At 39.4% G+C, this 19,865-nt stretch overlaps 1 protein-coding gene across 1 annotated transcript in view; it reads right to left on the bottom strand.

Annotated features, from left to right (window-relative positions):
• The window catches only part of DHRSX (dehydrogenase/reductase X-linked), a 174,993-nt gene that overhangs the window by 114,116 nt on the left and 41,012 nt on the right, over positions 1-19,865 (bottom strand). The window contains exon 4 of the mRNA XM_075727609.1: positions 10,095-10,163. Coding sequence (XP_075583724.1) covers positions 10,095-10,163 — 69 coding nt within the window. The remainder of the gene's footprint in view (positions 1-10,094; positions 10,164-19,865) is intronic.

The raw sequence follows: 19,865 nt of genomic DNA, 5'->3' as shown, positions 1-19,865 counted from the left end.
AAAATGCAAATGTGGGCCTAAATTCTCTACTTTTGACTGCATTGAGATGAAGAAAAAGTCCACACAGCTCTGCTGTGCCCCACACAGCAAATGCAAGTTGCTATTCTCTGACGCTCTTCCTCCAGCATCATGCAATGTATACCGTATGCTCTGCTCACCCATGCCACTTGAGGAGGGGACAGGCAGAATTATACCCTCAATGATGTCATTTTCATTACTTGAAACTCAAGATTTATTCAGACTTAATCTCTACATATACGCAGGTTGGTTAACACAAATGCACCGATCTGAATTTCAGATTTATACAAAAAGTCACTGTTTGGCAGTTAATTGGATAATACGTGAACACAGCCACAAATTGTTCTCTTTTGCAAGCAAAGGCAAATATACTATTTTATCCTGCTGGGAGGACGCACAGAAAAGGATGCTGCTTTCTGAAGAGCATGTTTCCAGAGATACGATTCAAGCCAATTAAGAAAAAAAAGAAAAGTCTATATTCTGTCTGTAGGACCGGCTGAAAGGGCATCTGGAGAGGCAAACACAATGTAGTTGTATATCCCCGGTAGTTGTCAAGGTAACTACAGGATTATGATTCTAGACTAAAAAATCATTTCATATATCTCCTAAGATAGCGGTCTTCAGCCAACCATTTGAGATCATCTTAACTGGAGGAAGAGCCTGAGTGAGATTCTCAGGAGAACTGCTCATTATGTCAGCCTTGTAAGACATGCACCGACCGCTTCTACACCAAAGCAGCACATTTTTTGACATCTCTGTTATCGATGGCCTACGGTTTCAGAGCATAAGGCCTTCACGGTACTGGAGATGTACTTTGCCTTCTGCATTCAGAAACAAAGTCTTGAAGGAAATCCCATTTGAAGACTTCACTTAGCCAGGGGCCGAACAATTAATTTTGCATCATCTCCAAGCAAAGAAAAAAAAAACCAACCAACCAGACTGATGGAAAGTAGGCTCAGACTCACATGAAAGAATTGTTTTCCATAAGACACTTCCATTTTCTGGCAATTTTTAAACAAAATCTTTGCTAAATTCTCTTTTAAAAAAAAAAAATCCTTTACAGCGTACATTTGCAAATCAACACAAAGCATTGATAAGCAAAGTTTATTAACTCAAGAAGATTTTAAAGTCTAGATTCTAAAATAAAGTTTTTCTTTGATAGTACAGTAGTCTGGGACATAAGAAACCCAGAACAAATTGGGATGAAAAGCTTTTGATCTGGATTAGCCTGAACGCAAACTACCACATTTCGAGTTAATCCCTTCTACAGCCCGGGGCACTATCCCTGCTTTATTTTGCAGATATGAGTGCAAAAATGTTTCTCTCTCTCTTTTGCCAAAACACACTCCCATCACAAGAGATGCATCTCTAGGAAATACTCTGTCTTCATGAAGAATTGTTCCAATTAGGGCCATGGGATTTTTACATGGACTGACTTCCAAGAGTAAAATATAACCAGGAGAAAGACTGCAAGATTTTAGGTTGCAAAATGAACTTTTCACAATCTGCCAGTTCAGAAGCCCCCAACTGCCATGACAAAGTTTTGAACAGGAGAAACTGCTTTCTTTTCTTACACTATTTTTAACTTTCCTGATACGCCATCAAATTCCTAAAGAGGAAGAAGTACAGACACCATATCATTTAAATGAGAGCCACGTTCCAGGAAGTTTAGTAGGTGTGAATTATTCAAAAAAAGCACAGCTGTATGAGCAAAAGTGAGATTGGAGTAGAATGAGAGGAAACACAGAACAACAGCAAATCTTGCCCAGATCCATGGAGATTTCTCTCCCACCACAGGCTCACACATTTTCCATGCTTTGGTGGTAAAACACCAGCAAGGATTATTTTTCAACTAGGTCAAAATAAATGTTGTAAATTGTATTTGATTTATTTTGCCTCCTCAAGTCACACCAGTTGTGAAGAGCTGCTCCTTCCAAGGACCCTGAAGTCAACAGTAATCTTGGTAAGAGAAGACAGTGGCAGACATAATGTTAAGACTAAATAAGGACTAAAACACAGCTGACCATTATCTTGGGGAAATTAATCAGGTGCTGGTAACAGTTCACATCACCTCATCCAGAAACATTGCCTTGATATAAGAGGAAAAATCCAAATCCAGACATGATTATTAGACATCTAATGATTCTCATGTTAGCTGTTTTGCTTAATTCAGGAGTTTATCAGTCTCCTTAGGAGTATTTCTTTTTCTTCTTACAAGCAAGATTTTCTAGCACCAAGTACCAGAAAAGACTATAAAAACATGCTCTTGCATTACATGTTTCCTGCAAGCCTTTAAATAGGCTGAGAAGGTTTCAAAGTGCATGTGAGCATGTTAATTTCCATTCAGATTGTGAAAATGTGGCAGAGATGTCATGCATCACGTATTCTTGAACACATTTCATTTGAAACTCAGATTTTAAAATTTAGGTCTTAAAATAAAATACGTTAGTCTATGCCCTGCATAGAAAAAAATAACAAGAAGGGCAAGCTGCTCCAGAGTCATGGGCAATATTTCCTGGCCTTTTCACACAGATTATTGCTTTCAGCATCAGTGTTCCTACACTCCTTCCCTCTGTTTCCACACAATAGGTTTTTCTACCTAAACAGATGGGGTTTTTTTACACTGCTCCAAAGTTCTTCTCAAATACCCACTTCCTACGACTGCATTATGGTCAAATTATTGCTTCTTCTTACCACTATCTGTGCCCAAGAGTCTTACTATGGGCACTGTATGAACACTGATACAATTCCTTGAAGACCCTGCAGTCCAGGAATCTGTGTACATTACAGTATTTGTAGTTAGGGCTGGACAAATGAAGCAGACAGGGTTTCATGTGGTTTTGGCTGCTAAGATTTCATAGACTGGCAGAGTTATCGGGTGGCTGAGGTTGGAAGACAGCTCTGGAAATTGTCCAGTCCCAGCCCCTGCTCAAGCAGGGCCACCTAGAGCCAGTTGCCCAGGACTGTGTCCAGATGGCTTTTGAATATCTCCCAGGATGGAGACTCTACAAACTCTCTGGGCAACCTGTGCCAATATCCAATAACCCTTATTCTAAGAAAGAAAAAGAGTTTTCCTACGTTTTAATGGGATTTCTTGCATTTCAGTTTCTGCTTATTGCCTCTTGTCCTGTCACTGGGCACCACTGGGAAGAGCCTGGCTCATAACTTATTTAAGAACTGGGACATCTATTCAGAGCTTTGATTCTTTGCCATTGAAAAATGGCCCTCAAAATACAAGTTAAGCACTAGTGTTGGCCCTTCAGAGGTGCAGAGGCTCCTCTCTGGCTCCGCTCCCTCTGGAGCTTCGCCATACTGCTGCAAGGACGGAGCTGACAAGGAAAGACCAGCACTGCCCACTCACTCAGGTAGACCACAGTCTGTCAGTTCATGTGCAGCTCACACCTGGAAGGTTAGGCACACAGCCCATAAGTGCTTCAAATATAGGCTCTGCTTTTCCTATGTTTACTTCAGGCCGCAAGTTCTCCATGCTCCTGGCAGCTGGATCCCTAGCGCAGAAGCCAATGGCATTTGCACAAATAATATTCTGCTTGTTATAAGCAAATTAACTTCTAAAGCCCGACATGTAACCCACGGAAGCTAGGACTATATAAAGTAGATCTTGGAAGAGAGATGCGAAAGCATTCCAGAGAGAAAACAAACTGCCTTTTTCTTGGCTTTGTCTTTCAGTATTGGCTGGCAATTTTCTTGAGAACAGTCAAGGTCTGGAAATAGCTCATGCAATCTGCCTGCAATTACTGCTCACGCTGGAAAAATAATGGCATACTATGGGAGGTGTCAAACCCAGGAGCACCTCTACCCGGCCACTGTTTGACATAATGGCTCTACATGTACATAAAGGAGGATCAAAATCCTGTGAAAGGGTGAAATAGGAGCTTTTTCAGGCCTTGCAGAGGCAATTGCATTTTGAAATTCTCTTCCTCCGGTTTGCCTTCAGTAGGGCTGTACAATCAGCAAAATCCTAACCTCGGAGCTCCGGTCCCATTAATCACACAAAGCTTCAGTGATTTACAGTCAGAAAAACATTTCAAGACATCCAAAAGGACTTTGTTGTTCTGCCTACAGCTACACCTGTGCGCTTCTTTGTCTCTAAGTTTCAATTAGAAATAATTTAAATAAGAGAAAATCATGTTTCCTAGTGGCAGAGCCTATTAATGAAATATGTTTCACATTTCCAATGGAAATGGGAATTTAGGAAACTAACAGGCAAAGTTTGTGCCTGCATTATGAGTACATTTTATATTTGAATGACTTTATCTCCATCTCACTACCCAGATCTGCAGCTCATCTTTAGCTCTGTGAACCACATTTGTATTGCTCTTAATGTCTGAATTGCCATCCTGTTAAGATGACAACTCAATTTCTAAGGTGCCTTAAGAAATGCAAAAAAATAGGGGATTCTCTATTGTATTAAATGTCTGTAAGCACTGAGGGGAAAAATCTTGTAACTTGTTACACTGAAAGTCAAAAGGAGAACAAAAAAGACATGAGCAAGCAGGCTTAATGAATTTAACCATGTTTTTGCATGAAGGTATTATATAAAACAAACAGAAAAGCAGGACAATTGATTTGCAAATTATTCACCTCAATGATTTTATTGGAGGGCTCTGGAGATACCTTTCCATGGATTAACATCTTCCCTGCTTAATACGGAGCAAAAAGTCACCGACCTTACTGGGTAAGGGACATAACCCTTAGTGCTATGATCACAGAGAAACTGTGTTAGACCCTGCATTACTTTCTTGAATTCTAGAAAGGGGTCTTCCGTCCCTTGAACACGTGGAGGATCCAGTCCTTACAGACTTAGATTAAGTTTAACACATCCGATATTTTTCAAGATTCAAGTATTTTCATATGGCTTGAATATACTTGATATAACCATAGATGAGGCTATGGAAAGAACTGAAATCTTAATGTTTAGGCAAGGTTCTTATACCTGTCATCAAGTGACAAAGCAGAAGAGCTCTGCAGTTCCACGCAGGGTGCTGCAAAATGGTGTACTGTCAGACCAAGACATCTTTACTCCTCACTCATATCACCACCCTGTCTTTCAAGATGTCTTCATGATCCTGGCATTCAGTTGTACAACTCTATCTGAGGGCAGTCCTTGACATGCCAAAGCTAAGTATTGGAGATAATACACCAGCATGAAAAAAGAAACTACGTAGATGGAAACTGCGCTGTTATTGCTAGGAAACTCTTTAAACCAATCCTACAGGTCCTTTAGCATCAGCAGTGGTAGAGAAAGAATATGCCAATGGCAGGATGTGGTAGAAGGGACAAAGTAGCCATGTCAGGTCTTGCCACAAGGTCAGGATGTTAAGGTTTTACACCTCAAAACTACACCATGAAAAGCAAATCTGACACAGGTAAGCATAAACTCACACATGCTTATGCACACTTAACAGAAAATACACCAACCACAAATACTTTCTACTATTTTTGACCAGTTGGATGATCACTTCCATAACAACATCTTTGACATACCATGTCAAAGAAGAAGTCCCAGGTGACATTTTTGCATGTTTTAACAAGGCACCGGTCTTTGCTGAACTGGCTTACACAACTCTGGCCTTTGTGCTGGGAATACCACCATTGACTCTTGGGCAAAAACAAATCTAAAAGTTTGGGAATTTGGGAATTCTCAGCAGCTGGCTTTCTCTAGCCGGCAGGGAAAGCCAACTACAAACAGTCTGGTACAGAGCGGAAAAACATAGACTGTTTTGTTAAAATTGGTGCCTGACATACAGCAAGCATCAGTGGAGCAACCACCCATGAGTTACTCTGCAATTATGCTTGGCACCTGTTGGCTAGATTACCCCTTCTTCTTTCAGGTAAAGTCTTCGATCTCAGGTCTCTAATAACAAGGAAAATCTCCTTGCTCGTTAGCAGGTTATACTGCAAAAGGGAGCAAGAGACCTCGTCATCTCCTTATTCCCTGGCTGAGCCATATGTAGCACAAACATCCCAAGAGAAAGCTCTGGGAAAAAACCAGGCTTGCCTTGCTGAATGCCCGTGAACTGCAGTGTTTTTAAGGCAATATCATTTCTCCTACTGCTTGGCCCATGCTGTCTTGATGTGGATCAGACTGTAAATGACACTATTTGGTTGCCACCGTGCTAACCTCTGCATTCCTCTGACTCCAAGAGAGAAAGTGTCTTCTTCCTTTCTCACCTGGCTTCAAATGGAAGTCTCATGAATGCTGTGGATTTAGTGCGTAGTTTTATAATTGTGGTTTTATTTGAATTGCCGCAAAAATGTTGGGTGTGATTAAACACAGGCTTTTCCCTTTGAAGAGGTCTGTGCTTAATATGACTTTTACACCCTGTTTTCTCACTAACTTTTAATTTTTCTCTCCTTTGAGTCTTGTTGCAACTCCAGCTCCTACACTGCAGTTATGAGAGCCTTTCCTTGGTACTGTGCTAAATGATATTTATGCATAAACTTTTGCTAATTGCTGATTCCATTGGCATTCATGAATCTATGCTGGAATGAATGAAGCTTTCATTCATGTTTATATATTAGTTTCCAACATTTGTATGTTTGTAATCATGAGGCTAAAAACAGCTTTCATTTGCAGAGATGTAAACTGAGGGTAACTGAGTCAGGAGATATACTCTATTATGTATATGGAAAGATTTGTTCTAGAATCATTGAAAGTTGAGTTTATCACAGAAACTTCCCAATTCCGTAACTCAATGTAGTTTTTTCAGGACTGGTAACTATAGTTATGGCTACATTGACAAGAGGGTTGGATCAATAGAAGTCAATGTCTAGAGCTCATTTTGTACTGGGGACCTGACATAAGCACTTCTATAGGTCGCTGGGACTCTTAGTTCAGATAAGCTCTAAGTTTGCTCCCGTGCACTAATGCTCTGTTACTGCTACAGCTCATCTCCCCGGCTAGTTCTATCCAAAGAGAATCCAGGTCAGGACCTGCGGTGCCCTTCCTGATGTGAACCTGCACTCAGCAAGCGGGCAACAGTTGAGCGTTGCCTGAAAAGCGCTCTCCTGATCTAACTAACGCACCAACACAGACACACCCTAAGTGTAAATTACAGAGACTTACACAATTAGAATATCTCTGTGGCAATCCCTAGCCATCAACAATTTTCCCAGCCATATAATTGCTACTATTAACAACACAAGTTCCCAATTTAACAAATGGAAGCAAGATAAATGCCCACATCATTCTGGCTTCTCCCAGCTTTATGATTCAGAGCATAGCAATCTGTTGCCCTTGGTCTTTTGGAGATAGTGCCCATGTGATAATTTTAATGACAATGCAGCACTTCTTCTGGTCTGTTCTGGATATCTGAGGGCTCTGATTGCTTTATCATGGAGGAGGTTCTGATGGTCAAGTGAATTGGGTCTATCATGCCCCAAGGGCCTGTACATTATTGTCTTCCACTCAGCTGCCCACCTCCTTCCTCACTCTTTACACTTAGCAACAGGTAACTCAGCACGGAGACCTGAAACCGAGGAGGGCACTTTGACAGACTGGAACTGACGAGGAGAGAAACCAAGGAGGTTTCTGGTGTAGCACCATGGGAGAGGATGAGTGGTAGGAAGAGGTGATGTGATACATTGCTTAGATTTTCTGTGTCTTTTAGCATTGCTGCCTTGTAGGGGAATGGCCGCAACTGCCTACCTCTCCAGTACTCTACCATCTTTTGGCATTGGCTCTGGTTTGAATGCCTCCAGCATGGGAAACCAGGCTTCCTGCCTCCCTGTATTCAGAAATTTTATCAGTCCTTTCTTCATGTCTTGCCATGCTACTGTAAAAGAGCATCACCTGTGTGCATATCCTTTATCCTCCTTTGAAACTGCTAACACGGTAGTGCTCATCACCTGCTTCATAGAAACCATTTATGTACATGCTTTGAATCTCACTTGTCCCTGAAGTAAATGTAAATTATGTCAAGTAAAACTGCTTACCCTTAGATAGCAGACAGAGCCCCAGACAGATAGCGGGCGAAGACATAGAAGAATGATATCGCCTTAAAAACACCATAATTACATGCATTCAACAAGCCTGGCCTTTTCCCAGAGCTGTCTCTGGGGACGTTTGTACGATGTATGGCTCAGCCAGGCAACAAGGAGAGGACAACGTCTCTTGCTCCCTTCTGCTGTCTAACCTGCTAACAAGCAAAGAGATTTTCCTTGTTATTAGAGATCTGAGATCTGGATAGCAAACCGATGGCACTCGCTCGTACAGCTTGTTCATGGTAAAAGAAGGACAGCAATGTTGTCCCAGTCCTTGGTAATGCTGGCTGCCCAGCAATACTGTTTTGATTAGTTCTCCTTCAGGAGCCCAATATTCCAGATGGGAACAATTTCTGTAAGGAGTTTTTTCATATGTGCCATGGAAAATGCTCAAAAAAAAAAGGCCAAAATAACTGATAATGTTTTTACACAGTGACTAAACAGATGTTGAACTGTAGCTTTTGAAAAGGTGATACATTCTCGCAGCTTAGTCCTGTTCACAGGACACATCCCATTGCACACACATCCCATTACAGAGCTATATACAAAATCATCGATAAGCAGTGACACAGGACTGCTGCACAGACTTGCACAAGTCCTTTGCACAGGATAATGCACTTGCAAATACAAATATCCCTCAATCAGTGAGAAATTCCGAAAAGGTGATACTCTTCCAGTTTGTTTTTAGGCCAAATCTATCAGGACCTGAGATTACTAAAGCCTCACTCATTATAATTACAACAAGGAACAACTTCAGTCAACTTTAGATACAATTTCAGCTTCCTCAGACTGCCAGCTGTATCTTGACAAAGTTTACAACTGAAGGTTAAAGCTTACTTCGTTCAGAAAAATCAAGAAAGACTGGGGTGCTAGAAAAGTCTGCGATCACACACGTGAGAAAATAAGGTAGAACCTGGTTTATTCAGCTTCACACAGGTCACGTGATGTAATTCATTCCAAATGGTTTTGGTCTCTGTACAGAAACTTCCAGCAAAAGATTTAAACGATGTGATAATTACCTTTTTCCTTTCATGATCCTTCTGACTATGCCTTAATTTATGATGCTTTTAACTAGCATACATGTATCCGGAGGCTATGATGGGTGCACATTTATTTAAGTCAAAAGATAAATCTTAATGAAAGGTTTTTTTAACACAATAATTAACGTATTTTGATCATCATAACAGTAATTATTAGAGGCACAAAAACAGAATCAGATCTCAGCAGAAGCCATGAAGATCCTAAATAGGGTGGAGTACCAGCACTGCCCTATTATTTTGCCAAGAAATGATACATCAAAGTGGCAGCAGTGAATCATCATACACTACTAGGAACTACACCCAGTGAATCCAAGAGATGGAAATATTAGATGCACTAACCTCCATCATAAATTGCAAATTATAATCGCACAGCAGATAGTGCGCAATAAGCCTTTTCTCATAGTTATCAAGCTATGCTCTCCTTATGCCTCCTCCAACACAACTGCTCATCAGATTAAACAACAAAACCAGAAGAACCACAAAAACATAGGAATTTTGGCTTGATATTAAAGGTCCATCTATTTTTAAGAACACAGTTTTATTTTGTGAAGGATTATAAACTCTCGTCATATGTCAACTAACACAACTGGGCAGCCCTGTTCTCTTAGAATCCTCTTTAAAAAAAAAAAAAATCACCTTTTTTATGGGATTATACACACCATGGCAAGTGCAAGGCCAGCAATGAAAAAGAGCACACCCACTCTTACCTGCTGTCATCCTCCCCTTAGTATAAATGACTAGTATTCTGATTTTCTGCCCAGCTATTAAATCAATGTGCCCATACACATGCGCAGGCAGACTGTAACTTGCAGCCAGCCCTTTTGCAATGACACAGAGTAAGGAAGTGAAACAAAACTGAAAGCATTTAAAAAAAACATCCTACTCATTTTTCCCATGTCAGATGTACTTTAAGAATTAGTTTCCCCAAACTGAAAAAGTTTAACAGTATACAAGGGGACCTTATATAAAAGAAGCAGCCAGCAAAAGGACAGGAATAAAGAGTTCCTTAAAGAAAAGGATATAGTACGGTACCTTTTCCAGTCAAAGTTTCTTCTTGTATTTTCCTCACTGCTTCTTGGCCCTCCCTCTCACTGTTTCCAGCTGTTACAATACAGAAAATGGAAAATTAGAGATGCAATCGACTTAAGAACAGTGAATATAAGCATGCCGCTATGAAGGGCTACTCACACTGTAAAACCAGTAAGAAGTTTTAGGTGAAAAGGCATGATTTGTTACTGTCAGGCAGCAGAGGTTTTTGAAGAGGGCTGTACAAATGCGCTGCTGTTCACACGAGTTCTGCCTGTTTATCTCATTTATTCATACAAGATAGGACCATCTGCTGGCTGGACCAGCAGAATTGAGATGCGAATCTGTGAGCCAAGTGAATTGTATCACATCCAGATTCTACAAAAGCTTCACTATAGGCGAGAACGAACCTCCCCTCACTCTTTTTCCAAAATGAAGACTTCCACAGTTGGAGGAAAGGCCCCACTACCCTGGCCCAAGTGCTAACATAAAATATGATTAAGCACTGAATGAATGCCTTTTGTGCCATTCAGCTTAGGTAGACAGTTAATAATTGTCTGACATTTGTTTGGCAATCTTTTTGTAATAACTTATATGAAAGGAAAAAACACAAGCACAAGCAAAATACTGCACTTGGTAGTACAAGTTAGATTTTTTGAATGAAGTTTATCATTCCATTTCTCCGTCCACAAACATTTTCCATAGCATGACACATCAAAATACCTATTGTTTATTGTCTAAATTGGACATAAATACTGATATCTCTTACAAACTTCATGAAGTTGCCATCTTGTTTTCCTAATTATATAAACCTCCGCCCTGGTTTCCATACAGGCTTTATTTTGTGCCCCTCTACAAGTGTCCTGTCCTCTCATTCACTTGTTAGCCGTGCAGCAGAAATTTCAGGTTTTCCACTTTTTGTCTCACTTTAGTAGCAGTGAATCAGCTCTATCAAAGACAAAGAAAGAATCACAAAGTCACAGAATAAGTTGAAGTTGGAAAGAACCGCGGAGGTCATCTGGTTCAACCTCCTGCTCACATTAGTTGGTACATGCTCACATTTACTTTAAGACGTTAGAACATGCTTTACAGTGTTATTAAACTGGATTCATTTGATCTCACAGCGAATGTGTTCAAAAAGTGGGAGTAAGCCCTCTGAGATAGATCATGTGTCATCTGTCGGTTGCATTAGCTGAAGGCTCAGAGCACTGAATGGAGATTTTTGGGACAACCTGACCACTTTGAGGAGGTAGACTAAGGCATTCTTTTGAGGATGGAGTTTTTGCTGTGCTTCTGCAGTAAAAAACAATGATTTGCAACACATCTTTGTTTTCATGATATGCAAGAAGACTCAATATTTACATAAATGTAGCCAAAATAAAGACGTTTAGCATTCCAGATGTGGGAAAGACAATAATGCGCACATAAAACCTAGAGTCATACTGGTCTATAACTGTTCTCTATAAATTCCATTAACTATGAAATTATATAGCTCAGACTGGCCAAGAAAGAAAGAAAAGGAAAAAAAAAAAACAAACCAAAGCAGACATTTGTAGTATTTTCTTCTTGCTGTTGGTTTTTCTCCCTTTAAAACCATCCAGCCTTGTGCAGAACAGAAACATTCAGCTTGATGCTAATTTCCAGATACAGATGCAGCATCAACAAACAAACCCTCCAGTGAAACTGCCATTTCTAGGGAAATCTGTGCACAGGGGTTATGGGCAAGGGATCAATTTTCCTCACTGTTTCACCTCAAGAGATGTACTAGAGTAAGATTTCAAAGTCAGTGTGTTATTACGCTGGATAGAGTTAGACTAGAAACAAAAATAATTTGGTGCCAATTCTGTGAAGGTCTTATTTGATTCCTCTTTCATTCAGCACTCCTCACGCAGAGAACAGGCTTATTAAAGCCTCCAGTGTCTTGATTTAACTCTCAGTATGTTCACTTAATTTGTTCTTTTAAAAGAGCTTGTGTTCACAACAAATTTTAATTTGTTTTATTTTGCTGTTATATAAATGGTTATTCATTAAAGCTCAGTGCCTTCCAAATGAGCTCATTTTATTCATATTTGCATATTTTTCACTCTAGACCACTGGGAAAAAATAATTATTTTGCTAAACAGTCACTTCAAATGTCTGTTTCCAGCCTGATTCAACAGAGAGTTTGAAAACCAGATTCTGGACGCTGGAGTTTTGCAATATTGAAACAGCCCAGTGAAAGCTGTTACTGTAATAGAGGCTTTTTAAATACCTCTTTCCAAGAAAATCCTGTAAGAAAGAATAAAGACACTGAACAAATTACCAAAATCCTTACAAAAAGTTCAAAGACACATATATCTGAAAGATACTATAAGACTGGGAGAGTAATCTACCCTTCTGACTTAGCTTAAGGAGATCAGCATCCCCTTGCTGAGGGTGGGTGGGAGAGGAAAAGGAGATTGCACTGTTGTACTGCTTCTCGCCTAGTAGAACCTTCTGGATCCTCTAAGTAAAGTGAGTGGTAAGCATGAAAAAGAACAACCTCCGTTTAAGTGCTATATTAATTATTCAAAATTCAAAAAATACTTTTGAAGTCACCAAGCTAACACAGTCAGCTTTCTGTTGGGAAAAATCAAAAATAATTTGTATCTTCTTGATGAAGATGGGTCACTAAAGGGCACAACCTTCAGGTGTACTGAACAGGAGTACAGTGCTCTGAACTACGGAGGGGGACAGTTTACTATATGAGGGTCAAATTCTTACCACCATCAGCTGGTTTAGATCCTCAGTAGCATGTTTGTAGTGATTCTTTAAAAAACTTTGCGATACACAGGAGAATCCTCTGACTGGACTTTTTGCCAATGATTCACCCTAATTTTCATACATTCGACATGCCAGAATTTATCCATGCCAGAATTTATCCATTTTAAGCGCTATAGCATCTGTAGCGTTACGATCTCCCTATTCAGGGTTCAAGTGGTTTGGAGGGAAAGATAAGAAAGAGAAGACAGACCATGTTTTTTATGCAGTCAGGGAATCTGAACAAAAGCTTTGAGAAAAAGGGATCCAATGTCTGGAGAGCTTAGATCATCAAAGTACCCAAAACCATAGTAATCTTGCTTTTCATGCTAATTCAAAGTGTGTATTGGGAACTCAAAATAGATATAGTTGCCTCAAGAACTGTTTATGCAAGCTTTTCAGTGCCCTATCTGATGATTTTCTTCTACTTAGTCCCCACAGAATACTGAAAAATTCAGGCGAGACTGATTCAATAACAATGCTGACTACAATCAATTCTGAAAATAAAACTACATAAAAATAAATTCAAGTCTAAATGGATGCACCTGTATAAAATAAGATGTCATTTTAATGGCATGAAAAATCTAATTCTTAGTAAAATACTGAAACTCATTTTGAAAAAAAAAAAACCAAGATAGAAAATAGATTTAAATACAACTTTCAGTCAAAAAAATTTACTCGTCTCTTCAACATTCATCTACACAAATGCCACAAGGCAAAGCACGTTGATCTAAAGCCACCACAGAAGTACATAGAAAATTTCTTACCAGCAGCAACAGGCTTTGGATCTTACCCTAAAGGTCAGGCTCACCTTAATCACTTAAGTAGAACCTAACTCTGAAAGTTATTTCAGGGATTTCAACAGAATTATCACAGAAGATTGCTCAGCCTGAATAAGGATGGCAAAAAAACCAGCCCATAGAAACCCAGCACGGCTGGGAAATATTTACACTATCGCTAGTTAAGGGGTCCTGATACATCTATATGTATTCTTTATACAATATTTTTAATGTCTTCAAATGTGAAAATCTCTCCAAAAGAATAATTGTTTCTCACGCTCATAATTTATGTACAAAATTGATCCTGATAAAAAAGCAAGATCTTTGCCAATTGGCGTTTTGCAAAAATAGGAATTTGCAATCTTGATGTTTCAAGGGAATGTACTGCAGGGCATTATAGAGAAATTTTAAATAGTCTACGAACAACGATACAGCCTGTGAAGCTTAAGGTTGCCTGGAGAGAATAAACCCACAAATTTGAAAAACCCTCACTTACCAAAGTTAGCAGGGGGAGAATTTCCTGACTTTCAGCAGGATAACACAAAAAATGAAACACAAATAAAAACTTTTTGAGATGAAAACCGAGAAAATGCAAACGACCCAGGATGTGGTGGTCCAGAGAAACACCTGACCCCGAGAGCCTGGAGCCTGAGAGCCACCCTGTGCCCCAAGGCACCCCTCAGCTGCGATAAACCCCACTGCAGCAAACCCGGGGGGGGAGGCCGGGGCGAGCTGCCCTGCGGCAGGGCGGCTATGCCCGCACGTCGCCTCCCAGCCCTCCCCACGCACCCCGGCCTCTGGCAAGTGCGACCCCCTCATTCCCCAGTGCCTGGGGAACCTGTCTACCTGCAGTAAATGTCCATCCCTTGTCCTATTTAGGCATAATTATGTATCAGTTAATCCCTGTAACGATGAACAGCTTTCCAGGGTTCACAGCCTGCCCCATGGCCCTCCTCACTCCCCCCAATCACTTCAAGTAACCCAAGTTTAGAAGGGGTGCCCATAGACTCTAATGCATATGTGTATTACCAGAAGAAGCTTGGTGGTATGGTGATAAATACCGTCTAAATGTATACCATCTGATTAAGGAGTTTCAGAGGGTGATGGTTACGTGTCTTTGTACAACAGAATATAAAAAAGATTCCAACTGGAAATTTGAATTAAGGTGCTTCCTCAGAGTAGCATAATCCTCATTATGGTTGAAGGGGAACTGATTTCATTGGAGCGCCAGCCTGAAGACAGGGCTTGCAAGGGCATCCAAAGCCTCAAGAGAAAAACAAAGTTCTATCAGCTGATGTTATGAGGATTATGATTTCATGAGCGTGCATGGCACTGCACAACAAATCGCATGTGCCTAAGAGAGAGGAATGACCGCCCCCAAAAAGCTCTGAGGATGAGAAATTTGAACTCAGTACAATATAAGCGTTTTTTAAAGAAACTGATAATGCTTTCAATTAAAAAAAAAAGAAATAAATTTTGTTTAGGAAAAAGGAATATAGATACTGGGTCTCACCCATAAAACTTCCAAGTCATGAATTTGTTATTTAAAAAAGCCAGGTATAAGGATGTGACCTCGTACAAAAAAATATTGAGAAAGTGATACAAAGCTTCCTTATGTCTAGAGGTACCACACATCCTTTGTCATCCAGTTCATCATGCAGCAGTCACAATTAAATACATGCCTTTTTGACATGAAAGGCAAAAATATCATTGCGACTGCTCCATTGAGAAAAGAAGCAAAACTGAGTAAGGAGGAGGATGTCAGTTTGCAGAGAGAAAAGAAATCATCATTCTTGCCCTAGGTTTCAGCAACCCAGCTCTTCCAACAACAAGTTAAGAATGACCCTGTTTATTAAACAAAAGACACATCAAGACAAGTGCCCTGTTTCCAACAGTAACCCATAGCAGGTGCTTAAGGAAAAAGTGTAAGTGACAGCATTAAGCCTAGGAGTGATGTTTTCCGATACACCCTCCCAGTAGCAAGGAGTTTCAGAGATTTCCTGAATCCAGGGTTACACCTGGGCTCTCAATGAACCTACCTCCACTACTTCATCTAATTGCACTTTCAATTCATTCAAGCACTTGGCTGCCAAAGGGTTCTGGGACAAGCTCTGTGATCTAGTGACACACTTGATTACATTAAAAAGGCTGTGCCTCAGTGGTGGGTGGTTTTTGGTTTTTTTTTTTTTTTTGGTTGGATGTTCTCTACTTTGTGTAAAATAAGACAGAGAATAACCACTTCTTATTCGTGTTCTCTATACCATTCATAATTGCATGATATCACACCTCAGCCAGCTGTTTGCAAGTGGAAGAACCTTTCTTTATTAGCACAGAGCCATCCCATCCTCCTCACATTCCCTTGTTTTTTCCAGTTTTGCCAGACTCCTTTTGAGTATTCACAACAGGATGAACCAATGATTTCTACAAAGGGAGAGGGACACTTCCTGTCCTGTTTTCATCTCCTTTCCTGCTAAGTAATAAGATTTTATTTGCCTTTTTGACTGGCATTGAATATTGAAGATGTTCTGCAAAGAGCCTTCAACAGTAATTTTTTTTTTTTTTTTCCAAGTGGTAGTAGTTAACTTAGATCCTATTCTTGCAAATATATAGGTATGGGTTTTTTCCTCATATGCAGTATTTGCATTTACTGACACTGAGTATTTATCCATCCCAACATAACCCAGCCGTTCAATATTGTGAGATTCTTCTCTGTTCTTCACGGTAGTTAAGATTTCACAGGATGGCTGAGGCTAGAAGGCACCTCTGGAGACCATCCACTCCCACCCCCTGATACAGCTGGTTGCCCAGGACCATGTCTTGTCATGTTTTGAGTATCTCCAAGGATGGAGACCCCACAACCTCTCTGGGCAGCCTGTTTGACCATCCTCAATGTAAAAAAGTGTTTTCTCACACTGAAATGGAACTTCCTGCTTTTTGGTTTGTGCCCATTGCCTCTTGTCCTGTCACAGGCACCACTGAGCAGACCTGGGCTCCATCTTCTTTCCTGTCCCCATCAGGTATTGATACACATGGAAAAGGTCGCCCTGAGCCTTCTCCTCTCCAGGCTGAACAGTCCCAGCTCTCTCAGCCTCTCCTTGTATGTCAGATGCTCAAATCCCTTAATTAGCAATAGTCAAATTGATTTGACTATTCTGAACACATTTGTGCAAAATGCATCATCTCACTGTTCACCCTTTTTTCTGTATCTATCTTTTATAAACATACTGAACATATGCCTAGGGGATCAGCAGTCCCTTTGTTCCATCCCAAAGCTGACAAATAATTCCTAAATGTTGTTTTCTGTTTCCTAGTCAGCTACTAATCTACAAGAGATCTTTCTCTTATCTCAAGACAAGCTAGCCACTTTGAAATCTTTTGGCATGAACATTGCCAAAAGTTTCTGAAAATCAAGATTAAATTAATTCACACGGTTGTTGAATTCTTCAAAGCATTTAATAAATGCTTAATGAATAAATTAAATAAATGTCTAGAAAAACTGCACTAACTATTCCAAAATTTATCATCACATATTTAACTCTGTATTTTTTACAATGCCTGACATTTTTTTCAATATAAAATCACACACACTGGACTATGCACAACATCCTTCCTAAAACTGCCTCACAGTCACATTTGCCACCTTACACTTCTCCTATACTGAGGATGATTTAAGGGCTTATGCAGAAGATACTAGTCCAGAAATACATTTAGGCTATTGAGGGATTTTGTTTTTAATCACGGCGGCTTGTTTTAGACTGTTTTGATTTATTTTCTGATTGGTGGTACTGTATTTATACTGTGTTTGTAATAATCTCCATACTCTTCATAAGCACTGCATCTTTTTAGCTGTTCATTTTACATACTTATTTTAGAAGAGAGACTGAACGGTGGTTGCTTGTCACAGACCACTTTTTCAGACTGAAGACTCCAAGCCCACTTGGCTGATCCTTATAAGGATACTTCTCCATACCTGTGACAAGCTTTTTTCCTCTAAACCATTTCAATTTCTATGCTATACTTTTTGAAATGTGCAGACCAGAACTCAACACAGCATTTAAGGTGCTGCACATGAAGGATTTATATAGTGACAAACTCACGCTGTCCGTTTTGTTTGTTTCTTTTCCAACAACTTCTATATTTGTTTTGTTTTTTGCAAGCTATCAAGCACTGAGTTTTCATAGAATGGTCTATGAAGCCCCAAAATCTTTCTCCAAAGTGATGATGGTCAACACAGAACCCATCGTTTCTTTTTCTGGAGTTAACATTTTTCCTCATGCTCGCCATTTTTCCCCATGTCCATCACTCCATATTGTTCTACATTGACTTGCACATGCCTTTTAACACTCAGCTTCCTTTGGTCTTCCTGAAATTTGTCACACACATCCCTAGTCTTTAGTACCCTGAATAATCTAATACAATTTGAAAGACTTGTCACTTCACTATTCGCTCCTCCGCTAAAATTTTACCTTGAAAGCATGGGTTCTAACACATATCTCTGTTGAACTCCAGTGGTAACATCCTCTCTACTAAGAAAATAAACATTTATATCTATATTCTGTCATAACATGCAATGATATTGTGTGAATGTAATGACATTTGTACTTATCCTTTGGGCTGTGTAGTGTCCTTAAGAACCTTAAGGAATTTTGTTTTAAGTTTTCTAGAAATCCAAACAAACCATATCAACCGAAATCTCTCTCATCCACATGACGGTTGAGCTCAGTTAATCAAAATATTTTACTATGCAATACACCTGCACAGTTGATCGAGTTACATTTCTACTTGAGATTACTGCCCAAAATAGAATTCTTGTGCTCCAAGTGTCTTTTCAGATGTCTGTCACTATTTTAATAATAGTTTCAAATGTCCCAAGGAATGCCGTAATGAGTCTGCTCATAATTATGTAGTTTTAAACCACTGCCAATTAGCAAAAAAACCCATAAATTTTATAGGTGAAATGTTCAAAATTAAAAAGCATAAACAAATACATTTTTTAAAAAGGAAAAAGTCTTTTTAAAGCTAGGACAGTGACAGTCTTCAAACAGCAATTAGGGACTAAAGTGTTTGACAAAATTCTTACTGATTTGGAAGCCTGTGTGTGGCTATGTGCACACGCGTAGCGTATAAATAACAGACAGCGCTATAAGTGGAGTTTTTCATAACCTTGATTACAATGTACTGAAATGTTAAAAACTGAACTGAATGACAATTATAAGGCATTCTATATACATTTTCTTAGAGTTCATACCAGAAAAAGGGAAGCATCACCCACTTTTAAAAGGCTGGTAACATTTTGACACTTCCTGACTAACTCTACAACTCATTCAGTCCTAACAAAACCTGGCTAAAATTAGGAAGATAAATACTTTCCTAGAAATAATTATAACTCAAGTCATCTCATACACTTATGTATAGTGAGAAAAGACTATTAGTATCCCATATAAATTTTCAGTAATTGAAATTAAATCAAACCATCTTTGAAAATGAACAATTGCACCATCTCGATAGGGTTTAATTATCCTTCTAAAGTCACTTTGTAGTATTATAAAATAAAAGCATTGTCTGATTTATAGTGCAGAGAGTCCAGTTTGAAAATTGGAAACTAATGTGAATGAAAGAGATGACAGAAATCTCTCTTGCGTGGTCTCCTGCAGGGCTGACAGAGGTCACACAGAAGTGCTGAGTCTGCTGAAAGAACTACATTTATTTATGTCAAAATTGCATAGCTCAAATAAGTCACTTGAATATATATACATATATATAAATTTAATGAGACTGTTTCCTTCAGAATGTGAGCCTGTCTTAGAAAATTGTGACACTGATATACTCAGACACTAAAGATTGATTACACTGTCCTGAACCTGGTGCTTTATACCAAGCAGCATATGTATAACATTGTCAAGCTGGAAATCTTTTGGTTTTCATTCACCATTATCAGATGGGATTATCAAAGCTTCTATATCAGATATTATCACACATTTTTTTCCAGCCTTCTTTTATTAATGTACCGAGAAAAAAAGAAAAATCACACCGGAGCTCTCTTTTTAAAAATCAACAATTTTAACATGCACTCAGAGAATCCTCTTAAAATTAAACCCCAGTACTGAAGGATGGAAGGAATACGAAGAGTTTACGCTTCTAATCAGTCTGAATTCAGACTCACAAAACCGTGGCCAACACCGTGAACCAGAGCTGAGCCTACTGGGTTTTATGACTGGGG

The sequence above is a fragment of the Pelecanus crispus genome, chromosome 1 (genome assembly GCF_030463565.1).
Source record: "Pelecanus crispus isolate bPelCri1 chromosome 1, bPelCri1.pri, whole genome shotgun sequence".
Lineage (NCBI taxonomy): Eukaryota > Metazoa > Chordata > Aves > Pelecaniformes > Pelecanidae > Pelecanus > Pelecanus crispus.
The sequence above is the reverse complement of the archived record's forward strand: the minus strand, read 5'-3'. Positions and strand labels throughout refer to the sequence as shown.